Source organism: Calonectris borealis, chromosome 10 (genome assembly GCF_964195595.1).
Source record: "Calonectris borealis chromosome 10, bCalBor7.hap1.2, whole genome shotgun sequence".
NCBI classification, from domain to species: domain Eukaryota; kingdom Metazoa; phylum Chordata; class Aves; order Procellariiformes; family Procellariidae; genus Calonectris; species Calonectris borealis.
This window is the reverse complement of record NC_134321.1, coordinates 8,762,376-8,775,655: the sequence shown is the minus strand read 5'-3', so window position 1 is coordinate 8,775,655 and position 13,280 is coordinate 8,762,376. Positions and strand designations below refer to the sequence as shown.

Genomic DNA, 13,280 nt, shown 5'->3' with positions numbered 1-13,280 from the left:
GCAGTGCTGCAAGGAAAAATGAACTCAACAGGCTGTTGGAACGGGCAGTAAAAGCAGCTTCTTTTTTTTTTATTTTTTTTTTTTATTTTGATCTTTCCACCAAACCTAAAAAACCTTGAATTTTTTACTAGTTCTAACTTGATGAAACACAAATTTCAAAACACACAATCCTGGGTGGAGGGAATGGATTTCAGTGTTCTCAACAGCGCTATAAATAGTACGTCAGCAACTGGCACGACTGTTGCAACAGCTTTAGCCAGCTTGCAGATCTGAAGGAAATTCAGATAAAGTTTGGCATGAGAAAGGGATGTTATGTTAATTGTTATGAAAAGGAATGTCTCCAGTTGATTTTTAATGATTATCTACTGTTTTAAATAGTTCTCTTTATGACAGGTAAATCTTCTGGTTTGAGGTGCTGGTGATAATCTGACTTCAGCACATGCTGGCAAACTATGCTAACTATTTTAGCAAAATTTCCAATTAAATCCAGCAAAGTTCCTTGTTAAAACCTGAAAGTTTATGGCACTGTTTCTTGCTCAACCCCAAAGCTTGAGAACGCCGCTGGGAAAACTGTAGTCAGCGTGAGGAAAGCAAAGATAACGTATGAATTGCCTGCAAGGAGAGCAAGAGTGGGGGCTGATGTTCAGGGATGTTATAGGCAGTCTTTTTGAGATCTGTAGGTTCTTGCTTTCCCATAATTTACACTTCTCTAGTCCATTTTCTCTTTCTGATCCCCAAAAGTGGGATGTAGAGAGCTGCTCATTTCTTAAAAGTTAATTGAAATCCTGTTGCAGAATACAGGAATCAGTGGCATGCCTAACTCTTCTATCTACCTGTCAAGTACTAATCAGATGCCTTCTACAAGAACATCCAAGTGGGTCACTGTCTTTAATGCCTTGCATCGCCAGGCTTTCACCGGTGAAGCCTGCTGAGTATTTTGATCATCTTTGCTGCTGTGACCTTGCCTGGGCTGCACAGCAGCTGATGCTTTGCCTCTCAGCCTGGCCTCATCTGCAGCCCTGTGCTTGGGGCACCCTCTGGAAAGGATGATGTGAGTTTGAACTTTCCCCGGCTGGAGAAGAGACTGAATTTTCCTCCCATACTTTGCGTGAGAGCTCAGAATAGCAGGCAGCAGGGTAAAAGGCAAGTAGCAGTTTTAAGGAGACGGAGCTCTTGCTGCTCTCTGAAGTGATGGGGCACCAGCTCCTCCAGGCTGCGGGTGCACATGGAGGTACATGGGTATGCCTTGGAGAGCGATGGTGTTTGGGATGGTTCCCATCCTTTGCATTTTTATTGGTTATCTTACACAGCCAGCTGTGAAAAATGTTTTCCAACTTGCAGGGCTGTGAATTCGGGGATTTTGGTGAGTTTGGTTTTCCCACTTTGTGTTTTGGGATATTTGCACCTACCGTGCTGCCAAATTGCAGAGCTTTAATCTAGACTGAGGGAGGCACACAGATGCTCCCCTAGCAAGGGAAGGAGAGGGGAAATACCTTTTGGGATACAGAGATGTGCCTGCAGTATGCCTACGTCATCCCTTCCTAAGGGTGTAAGTGGTGTGCACGTCCTTTATACCAGTACTCGGGGCAGACTTTGGGTTTGTGGTATTTCTCATTCAACCTCGGCGCTGGCAAGGTGAATCCTCTCCACCACTGGCTAGTCCTGACCCTCTAATCCCTTACCCTGAAAAGAGCTTTTCTCATGCAAAACAGCAGCAGGGTGGGTTCAGGGTTTTGCTATTGCTCTGGTGCCCTAAACAGGCATTGGGCCAGGGCACAGGAGGATGTGCAGATGTGTCCCTCGTGGGGCTGGGACAGCTGAGGGCATCATCTCCATGCAGGTCATGGTGCAAGCACCTTCCTCTGTGGTTACCCCAAAGCAGCTCTGGTTTCTGCAGCTGTACCTCGGAGCCGGCGCACCGCCATTTTCCCTCTTCCTTTAAGAAAAAAAAATCTAACATTTAAACATTTGCTTTGGTAAAGGATGAAATGGAAAAGTAGGTCGGATTTGAAGGATCCCAGCTCTGACAGCGTCCCTTCTAGAGCTCCAGACCCAGGTTTTTGGAGAGAGACAGAATATGACTGCAGCGGTGCTTCTCATGCTCATTTGTGCTCTTTGTGTTCCTGTGTACAAAATCACCCTCAGAATTCCCAGGATAAATTATATCCCGATGCTTTTAAGGGAAGGATTTGGTTGCCGGCAATATATTTATGAAATGAAGCTACCCCTGTTCAGCTCCTTTGAAACTTAGCCGGGCTTTACCAGGAAGCAAGGTTATTTTTTGCTTTTAAATAGTCTAAGCTAAATTAACTGGAACCTAATTACAGAATGCTTTTGATTAAAGCCAGACAATGCGCTCTGGAAGCTAGGATCAAAAATGACACGACTTGATGTCAGTGAAGGATTAAAAAGGAAAAGAAAAATGACTGATTAATTTTTAAAATCAAATCAGGATCGCTCTTTTTATGTGGAACAAAGGTTGCAGAGAAGTCAGGCAAACCTTTTGGACTCAGGAAAACTTGACTTTCAATAATATGACTTTTAATTTCATTTCACGGGCACATAACTGAAATCCAAAAAGAAACACCAAAGATGATTTCTGCAGCTATTCTTAGAGATCAGGAGAGAAATAATTGTAAGTCTTGTGCGAGATCTCGAAATCTTATTAAGATAGTTTGACTTGTAGACATGATACTTTTTGGTCAACATCAGCTGTGCAGCCAAACAGCTGGCTGCTTGTCTTAATTACTGAACCTTTAGAAAGTGTTCCATAATTATTTTCATACCATACTCTGAAAATAACCCTGCTTAAAAAAATTGTGCATGTTGCTAGAAAAACAAATGCTGATTCAACAAAGCTCCTTTTAAAAATACTTTTGTACCTCAGCTTAATAATGAGCAATGGCCTCATTGCTCTACTGATTTGAATCCTGAAAACTTTTTATTGTCTATCTGGCAACACATTGAGACATGCATTTTTTCCCAAGCTATTTTGCTCTGAAACAAGCACACGTGGGTTTCTGTATGCAGAGTTTTTTCAGCTTTTGAGGGTGGAATATTCTGCAATACTGTGGCATTTTAGTTTATTGACTTAACACACTGTGTGGGGATTGATGTCCCTGCTTGGCCCTATACTCTGGACACAAGGAAAATAGGGAAATGAGGTTCCTTGGGAAATTAGATTTATTAAGGATTATTTATAGGCAGGAGTGCAAATGTAGAATTTGAAAATGGAACAAGGCGGGGGAGGCTCATGGGTGCTGGAAAACATGGTACAGGTGCTGGCTGGGACCTAAGGGACAGACTGGTCTCCCACGGACCCCCACATGTGGTTCCTAGTCACATGGAAGGCAATTCTTGGCTATCCCAAGGCCTTGTATTTTGCTGCTTATTTGTTACTAAATTTTAGAGTGAAGACATCAAACAAACGAAGCCAAGCCATGAAATGACTGGCAATTGGCATTAGGATCGGAGAGTGAACTCTTCCGTGCCAGGAGAAGGTTAAAAGCTCCCTGGCGCAGAATACAGCCCCGGGGGAAAATATTGTAACCTAATCCAAATGACTGGTAGCTTTAAAACCAACGGAAAGATCCAAGAGATGGCACCAAGCTCTCCTTTTCTGGGGCTAATGTATTGCGAACAAATTTGATGGAGACCCCGAGAGGATGAAGTGACCCTCGACAGTGTGGATCTTGAGAAGAGTGACAGGTAGAGTGCGAGACTGAGGCCTGGCTGGAGCTGGGAAATCTGGTGTGCTAAGCACCATATGGTCCTCCTAGCACGTGTGCGAGACCTCATTTCCACACCCAACTGCTCACAAAAAAATAGCACCAGTTGCCTTAAACTTGCTTCAAACTAGGTGACCCCACCGTCTGGTCCTCGCTGCTGCAGCCTGGATGACCCCATGGGTCACAGGCTTTGTGCTCTGCCACATGAGAGGAGAAATGCATTTTCAACTATTTACTTTTTATAGGTGTGTGTGCGTATATATGTAGGTAAGGATATCTGGCTTACATTTAAAGTCCGGTCTAGCAGAACAAGAGATCATTCCTTACCATTTCCTCATTAGCATATGGAAGTAAGATTTAAACCAAAGATGTCTCAAGCAAAGACAAATCCCTGCTGTCTTCTTTCAGCCCCTCGAGGTTGGCATGGCTCTGCCTGCCACAGTGCTGGGCAGGGGCAGCATCTCTACCATCCCCAAAGTTAGCGTCCCCTTCTTGCAATGACCATTTCTCCATTCCCACAGGGACAATTTGATCCTGAGCCACGTGCTCAGGTGTGGTGCTGGCACAGCTGTGCTTGCATTGGTCTGCTGCTTGCATTGGTCTGCTGCTTGCATTGGTCTGCTGCTTGCATTGGTCTGCTGCTTGCATTGGTCTGCTGCTTTCCAGTGCAGTGTGGTCTGCAGTCCACAGGTGCGGAGCAAAAGGCTGAATTTAGTTGGCCTGCTGCTTGGAGGACACAGTAGGAAATTATTTGCCAGAATATAGGTTCAGGCAGGCCAGAAGAAGTCTAACACATATCTTTTGGTAAAGCCCTGGGAGAAAAGCTTTCCAAGGTAAGAGTGAGAGCTAGGCACCTCTTGTTGCTTTTCCTACTGATATATAACACCTAACAGATGTAGTTCTTACACTTGCCATTAATCATGGAAGCTTCCCACCCTCTGTACCCAAATAAAAAATCAGGATACATGCTTCCTAGAAACTGGAAAGAAATCACTGCTTGTAGCTGCACAAGGCGCTAATCCTGAAATGAGGACTTTAGCTTTTAAACTTGCCATATTGGGATTTGTGCCAACTAAATTTATTCTTCCAAAGTGAAGAGGGAAGAGCACTAAAGCAATAGTGTCCTGTGGGGGACTTTGGCCCTCAGCAGTGATGCCGGACTGGCATTGCCGCTTCCCCTACGGCACTGGTGGACCCTCTCCAAGGAAAGGGTGGGAGATTCCTGTCCTTAGGGAGCACGCTCATGGTGTGAGGTCCTGTCCCTGTGAAACACTTCTGGTCTCTCCAGACTATTTTTCATCCATTGTGGAGATTTGTAACTGCACCTCTATAGCATTTTTTGATTAATGCATGTCAAGCACAGTCATCCAGGTGTGAGAACAGTGAATATAATTTAGTATCTTGGTGTATAGGTTCTTGCTGTATCTCCAGTGATTGCAGACATATTATCTCTGCTACTTTGAACATATGTTTCAGAGTGTGTTTTATTATGTAGTATCAAAAAAGCGTGGATCTCTAATGTCATTTGCAGAGCAAGGTTTGCACTAAGAGGCTCGAGAACTGGGAAGGAGATGCTCTTCTGAGCTAACTGGGACTGTCTGTAAAGAGAGCAGCTGTGAAAGCCAAAAAGAGACACTCTGCCATATTGAAGTACAAATGCTAATAGCCATCTGGAAGACTTAATAACGGCTAGAAAAGGCACCAAGCATTGACTATAAAATCAGGTTGTTGTCATGGTTCTGCAAGGATTTCCAGCCAGAGGGGGAGCTGAGGTGGGGATGGCCGAGCACTGAAGAGCACAAAGCCAAAACACAGCTGGGATGGTAGAAAGGGAATGGAAAATGCAGCATGAGGGAGCTCCTCTAGCTGCTGCAAGCCCAAGTGTGCTGAGCTAGAGAGCAGTGGGGAAACCATCCTGGTCTTTCAAGAGGGCCCAACCTGGCAGTGTCTTAAGAATATTTGCTTTGTTTTTCTGCCTTTGACAATTTTTGAAAACTGAAGTTCAAGTGCTACTAAAAATCTCAGGATTATAACAAGAGGTAATTAATAACAAGATGAGTGAACTAGGCTTCCAGTTCTCCATGGCAGTCAATGGAGATTGGGCATATGTTTTTTCCAGAATATACTACCCATAAAATTAAGGAAAAAAAGATTCTCCACATCTCCCCAGTCTACTGCTCAGTTATGCCTTTACTAAACGTTTCAGTATTTTTTTTTTAATCTTTCAGGAGGCTTCTGAACTGCTTCAATACATCCACAGCTGTAAGTCTCTCCATGAAAGGAACCTATTAAAGGAAACAGCACATGAGAGACATGGTAAACTGCAAGCAATGAAACTTCCCACAGCCAAAAATTTTGGTGGTTACTTGTGCTGGCGCAAACTAACTATGGCTGATATCAGACATCAGAGCTGGAAATCTCTGCAGGAGGGAGCATGGTTACCCTGCTCTTGGGGACTGAACTAATTTCTTCAAGCGCAAGAGCTGAAGGCAAATGGCTCGCAGTGACCTGGCCCTGCATCTCTGCACCAGTGGGGGAAGCTGTGGCTGAAAGCCAGAGGGCAAATTTTGTTTCACTACCGGCTTGTACCTTTTGGAGACTTCGGGATGCTGTGTCCCTATGCATCTGTGAAGGGACTCTGCCTCCCATGGCACTAGGCCACCAGCAGGCAGTTACTAGAATTGCTGAGAAGTGTTTTGTATTTCCTAGAGGTTGTTATTTAAACAAATAAAAAAGCTTACTTGATAACATTTTGCAAGGAAAAGTTCTCCATTTTTCTTTCCTGTTTTTTCTCCTAGAGCAGAAAGAAAGGAGGGCACAAAATACAACAACTGTTTGTTGTATTTTTTTCTTGAAAAAATGAAATGTAATTGTAATTTTGACCTCAAAGCTGGTTTTGATAGGGTAAAAAAGGATTATTTAAAAAAAAAAACTGGACCCAGTCCCACTGTTACCACAGACTTCAGCTGGGTTTGTTGTAGATCCATGACTTTGACACAAAATCCTCTGCCTCAAATTCCCATGAAACCTTCAAAAATTCATTCCCCCCACATGCATCTTGTTTACTCCCAGAATACATTTAGATTTTTTTTTTTAAATAGTGCTTTAGTCTGAGCAAAGCTAATTGACTTATTAAACTTTTGCAGATGGCTGATTCCTTACAGCGCATAAAAGCTTCAGGTATTTTTTAGGCAGATATTGCAGTCTCTGACCTACTTAGGGCCGAAATCCTATTTGAGCACTGGTGCCCTTCTGGTGGCACAACTGGTTGTCAGGGTGGCAGTTAAGTGAATATGCAAATGTTTGCAGAATTGGAGCCTAAATCTGGTTGCTGGATATGCCCTGTTAAACAGGGTGATGGTTTGGTGCCCTCAGGACTTTCCTGAGCCTTTGCTGGGGCAGGACCTGGCTCCATCACAAACCCCTCATGGTGATATTTTTATGCCACAATGAACTGGAAATGCTGTCAGCATGCAAGGGCAACACAAGCCTGGATGGACACAGGGAACTGCTGCTCCTGCCAGGCTGTGCCACCTAGGATATATTATAATTATTAAGGCTATGTTGGGAAACGAGGCCAGAACGATGGCAAGGCAAGACACAAAATCTGTTCTGCTGTCAAGAAAATGCAGGACGGAGCGCTTAGAGAGCAGGCTAGCAGAGCTGTGGCCCTGCTGCCGCAAGTTCGCCCCAGAAGGGTGAGAGGGGAAAGAAGGACACGGTGCAATGTGGTGCCATTCCCTGTCCCTGCTGCTCCCACAAAAACATTAATAGTTTCTTTGCAGGCAGTGGGGGAGGCAGTGTATTTTCTTCTTTTTTTTTTCTTCCCCCGACGAGTTCCTTTTCCTTTCCTGCCCCGAAATAAAAATTATTTTAAAAAAAATTAATAATAATTTAAAGAAGTGGCGGAACGACGGCGGACGCAGCGCCGAGGCAGCGGGCGGAGGCCGGAGCGGTGCCCGGGCGCAGGGCGGCTCCGCGGGGCGGCGCGGGGGGCGCGGGGCCCCGCCCGGCTGCTCCGCCCGGCGTGCGCGGGGGCAGCGCCGCGCATCCTCGGCTGGCGGGCGGCTCCGCTCCGCTCGGCTCCGCGGGGCTGCGGCGCCATGGAGGCGGTGGACCAGGTACGCGGAGCCCCGCGGGCGGGCGGGATGCGGGGGAGCGCGGAGCGGGCGCGGTGCTGACTCCCTCTCTCTGCCCGCAGCTCGCCTCCGCGGGCACTTTCCGCGTGGTGAAGGAGCCGCTGGCCTTCCTCAGGGTGCTCGAGTGGGTGAGTCCCCGGGGGGGTTCGGCCGCGGGTGGGCTGGGGCGGGGGGGATGTCCCCAAAGTGCACGCACGGCGCTGCGCCCCGCGGAACAGGTGGGAACCGGGCTGGGACGCCGGCGGGGGCTGCGGAGGGGCTGGGGACAGGGGGCAGGGGGGCTGGGGGCGAGAGGCTGAGCCTGGGGACTCGCACCCTACAGCGGTGTGGCCGGCGGGGCGGGCTGGGGGCTGGGTTTGTGAGTGCCCCCCCCCCCCCTTGTGCTGTAAACGATTTTTTTTTAAAACGGGGGGAAAAAAAAAAATCCTCATTATGCATTTAGCAAACTTGTCTCTGGGCCGAGCGGAGAAGGAGGCAGATAATTGGTTTGCGGAGCAATGTCACTGTTTTTTGCTCTGATGCTCATTTGTAGTGAAGTCTGCAGGTCAAATGACATTCGTCGCCAGTAGGTCTGCGGGAGGAGAGAGCCTCTCTGAACGGAAAGTTCAGAACATGTCATGGAGGATTAATCACATTCTCCTAACGCCGACTGGCTGGGGAATTATGTAAGCCGCGTATTTTGGGGGGCGCGTCCCCGTGCGGGTGCGTTTATCCACGTTAGCACCCGCCGCGTGCAGCCCGGCCGTGGGCTGTTTGCGAGGGGGTGTTTTTTGGCGTGCTGGGGGCAGCTGCTCGCCCCAGACCTGGTCCCTGCCTGCAGTCAGCAGCTCCTCTTCTCTGCTGGGCGCCTCTAAGCACCAGGTCCCGCGGAGCTGGGTGATGGGAATGTGGTGGTGCCATGGGCTTGGGACAAGGTGGCCCCGCAGCAGGGTGACTCGCATCCAGAGGATGGAGAAGGTCCCTTGTGTTCCTTGCCCAGAGCTCCTGCAAACCCACCCGGTGCTGCTGCTCTTACTTCGAGAAGTCAGGACATCCAGGGATTGAGCTCCGGGCACTGCTCTGGGGGTGATTCAACCATTCTACAGCGCTCGCTGCGAAGCAGAAGAACAGGGAGCAAAGCTGTTTCTATGGCAAATAGCTGCTGGGAGCGTGGTCGTTGACTATCTGCCCAGTGAAGCTGTGTCTGGTGGTGGCTGGGAAGCGAGCTCCTCCGGGAATGGCTCTGGGCCGGGGGGCACTGGCTGTGCCCTTCGAGGAAACTGTTCCCCCCGGTGCGTTGGCATCCTCGGGACAGCGAGTGGGAACTCTTTTCCTCTTGGCAGTTTCCTAGTCTGTAACTTCTTCCAACAGCCAAATGTAAAAGCTGCCTTTGTCATGGTTGAAAGCCACATGTAGAACTCTTCTGGCTGCTCTGTCTGCACATTGCCTGTTTGTATATATATAAATGCACATGCGGCTGTATGTAAACAGAGCTCTGCTGACACGGCTGAGATGTATCCGTCCTTGGCAATAAGGGAATGCGGGAGAAGAGTGCAAAGTGTGTTAACATTTAAGATGGTGTGAGAAACTACTTTTTGCCCTTTTGAAATGCATGTGTGAGTAGAATTAAGTACATTTTAGTGTATGATATCTCAGGGTGTGGAAGACTTTTTTTTTTTTTTTTTTTTTTTAAATACATACTTGAAAGGCTTTTTGGATTACCCAAATTCCAGCTCTATTCACTTCATCTTGTTGCTCCCATCTTCCTTCTCCTCTCACCATGCCTACCAACTGCTCTCCATCTCTCTCTACTGTCTCCGGTCTCAACTAAGTGTTCGTCTCTCCCTCAGACTCCTTTTATCAGCCTAATTATAATTTTAAACTTTAAAAAGAGACCAAATGCTCCAGCCGCTTCCAGGTTCCCTGGCAGCCCTGCAGCCCTCAGTGAGCTTGATCAGAACCGGCAAATTACACCACTAATTGCTGGATTTACAGCTGTTTCGTTTCAGGTGTTGAATGATGTGTGAGTGGGGGGTTTTATGCAAAAAGTGCTGGTGACAGTGGAATTTATTAATCCTGCTCTTGTTAATGCTGATGAGTTTTTCGGAGCTTTACAGTAATCACCTGCCAGAGGGTGTGACCGGTGTCGTGCGAGTGACGTGACAGCTGAATCATAACACCCGGCTTTACAATTTAGGGATTGGGAAAGCAAGTGCCAGTAATTTTAATGTTGTCTTCTTTTGGCTTAATTGTCATCTAAAAAGGGAGATGTTAACTTTTGATTTTGGAAAACTTAGGCTTCTTTTAATGCATATTTCCCAGAAAGCCAAGTTTTGGATTTCTAGTGTGAAGAGCAAGCAGGTAGGACACAGAGGTGGGGAAAGCCCTTTCTGCAATCTAGGAAGGGGAAAACTGGCATTTCTGCCCTGTTGTTTGTGTACTATAGCCCATATGCTACTCATGGCACCTCTTAACACCTCCCACTTGAGCCCTAGATTGCATCTGCAAAGAAATAAAGTTCATAGCCCAGCTGGTGACGCAGCGATTCTGGGCATTGGGCATTCTGGTGCTTGAGGGGAGGCTTTGTGGTGTTGCAGCACAGATGGCAGAGGTGGGGGGGTTCCTCAGAAGGGCTTCTAGGGTGGAGATGGTGTAGACCAAAAATGTCCTCAGCTAGTTCAGGCAGACCAGCCTTGAATTTGTACTCTCATCTTTTGGGCAATTTGGTTAGGCCCACGGTGGCTCAGGGGTCAGCGCGTCTTTATTAATAAACCTCTTGTATAACGGTGCTGCTGAAATTTGTGTACGAATGAGTGCAAACATTTGCCAGTCTGGAGGCAACTGGTGTGGCTGTAGGTTTCTCAAGTGTGAAACTGTAACTGTTGCAGAAGCAATCTATAGGTGTGCAAATTCCAGCTCACCTGTATCAGTCTGAGACATGGACCTCTGTCTCGAGCAGCAGGGACTTTATCTGACCTTCAATCTACTTTGACTATCACCTGACACCCAGAGAGAAGATGCTGAGATAAGACTGATTCTTCTGAATATTCACAGCACCGCAATATGTTTTCATTTGTATTTCTCATGTACTTTGTAATCTTATTTTCAGCCAAGAAATTGCATTTAGAAGCCATCAAGAGACAATATTGGCTGAGGTCCAGGACAGGTTGAGAGAGAGGGAAGGAAAAAAAAGTTACTTTCAGCAATTAAGCAAGAGTTGCATTTTTTGAACTCTTGGTAATAGATTGTGTACTTACAGTATGTGGATCACAAATCTGGGCTTGGAAAACTGCACGCAGCTGTACAAGATAGGCCCTGGGTGTTTCCAGCTTTGAGTCAACTCTCGCTTTGTGGCATGGGCTGGGGGCAGGGAAAAGCTGTGTAAAAGCCGAGTTTGTTCTTGCTCCTCTTTATTCCCTTTGCATGAGAAGAGGGTGTCCTTCTGGAGCTTATTTCTCATGATAACCTACTGTGGCACTACAACCGGTTGCAACGTCACAAACACTATTACAACTTCACTTGAGAAATGACTGTCCTATACGTGCACCTGACAATCATGAATAAGGAAAGGTGAAAGAGAAGAAATATGTTCATTCGTCTCCCTGGATTAATTTCAGTCCTGTGGATCTCTGGATGTGTTTAGACTGCTTTTATTGGGCTCCGCAAAAAGTAAGCAAGACAAGCAAGTTGGTCGGTTGTGGTCTGTTCGTTTTGCAGTCGTTGCCTCCCTGGAGCCCTACAAATCAAGTGAAAAGCAGGGCCCTGCATCGCAGTGTGATGTGTATATGAACTGCCTCATCCTCATCAGGTGGTTACCTGCAAAAATATTTTTGTAAAAATGGAAACTTTGTATCACTTGGCTGAGGTTGGTAATTACTTCTGCTGCTTCCTCACAGTGATTTACCATAAACAACTTTCCTCCTGCAGACCAAAGCGACCTGACATTTGTCCAGTTTTGGTGTAAAATAACAGGAGCTGCAGTGCTACCCATAACACCTTTCCCTGTAATCCTCAATAAATAGCAGAGATGCAGAAACTCCACCGTTTTGCAGGTTGGGAGGCACTGCGATTGCCTTGCTGATCATCTGCAGGTGGTTGTTTTAAAATACCGTGCAACAAGCTCCCTGCTCCGCCAGCTTGCAGCCCTGTCTAGGCTGGTATGGGCACAGCAGAAGGGGTATTTTGGGCACAAAAACTGTACAGGTGGCTCTCTCTAGGGCAGTGCTGCTTGTATCAGGGCAGATGCGAATCATTTATGTTGCAGGACAAATCTTGTGGATACTGAGGCTTTTCTTGATAGGGCAACTTGGAAGTGGGCATGAAGATATTCAACGAACGCAAATGTGTCTGAGGACTTGTTTTAATTCTTGCTTTTGTGCAGAAAAAATACATTCCAGGTCTTGCATGAGTGCAGATCATCACTGCTCATGAACATCCTCCTGGGATGTGCCAAAGATTTCCAAAGCAGCTCAGGGCATTTGGACAACAAATCCCCATTCGTCTCTGGTGGAAATCGGACAAAGGAATTGCAAGGCGGTTTCAAAACTCCATGTGTGCATGGACCAAGCTAACCTTGCTTTGCTTCCTTGCCTTCACGATGTGATCATTTGTCTTGTGAGCCAGGAGAAAGGCCAGGTCGTTGCCAGCCTGGCAAGAGTCAAGCTTGCTTTGATTGTATAGCGTCTGAAAGGGTTAGCAACCCTTGCCTTCCAAACAGATGTGTATTTGGATGGCAAAGGGAATCTGAATCTTGAAAGACTGATAATAAGTCTTGTCTTTTGTCCTAATGCTGATTGCTCATCTGGCCATGGACCACTTTTGTTGGATTATATTTGCATGCATATGAATGGACATAAGTAGCTGCATGCTTTCAAGTGTGTCCTAGAAAAGCCTAGATATCTTGAGATGATGAAAATAAATGAAAAAAAAATTAAGAAGGTAATGCTTGCATGAGGCATGTGTGATTAGGAGTTTGCTCTGTATAGTGTATGATGGGCCTGAGATATTTTATAGTTGCCTGAGACTCTTCATCACGTTTGGTGTGCTTGTTTGTTTTTTGCTTGACCAGAAGTTGCTGTCTACTCTGGCATGGGCAGAGACTTTAGGTGATGGAGCAGGGTAACCTTGCTGAAGCTTAATGCTCCCCATGGATGCAGGGCTGGAAGAGTTGAGTGTTTGATCTTCTCTACCCTCATATTGAAAGAAAAGTCTTAATAAAAAGAATATTTCTTTCTGCCTGCTGATGTTGCTTATGCAATGCCAGGATTAGATGCTGCATTTAGTGCTGGGTCCATCTTGACGTGGTACATATACAAACACATGTAAAAAATGTATTGTCAATTTTTTTGATGTCTGCCTTGGGATGTAGGTACCTAGCTGTTCTTGAAAACCTGGTCTATCTCAAAGATCTTGTATGTGTAGTGTCAGGTCAATA

General features: G+C 46.5%; 1 protein-coding gene across 3 annotated transcripts in view; it reads left to right on the top strand.

Annotated features, from left to right (window-relative positions):
* The first annotated feature begins 7,512 nt into the window (after positions 1-7,512).
* SYNPR (synaptoporin) overlaps positions 7,513-13,280 on the top strand; it is a 110,703-nt gene continuing 104,935 nt past the window's right edge. For 2 of the 3 annotated variants that reach the window (XM_075158449.1, XM_075158450.1), the window contains exons 1-2: positions 7,762-7,849; positions 7,930-7,995. Coding sequence is in view for 1 of the 3 variants with exons in the window: in XM_075158451.1 (XP_075014552.1) it covers positions 7,832-7,849; positions 7,930-7,995 (84 nt within the window). In the remaining 2 variants the exon portion in view is untranslated. Of the gene's footprint in view, positions 7,850-7,929; positions 7,996-13,280 lie in introns of all 3 variants that reach the window. The other variant, XM_075158451.1, reaches the window with a different exon arrangement.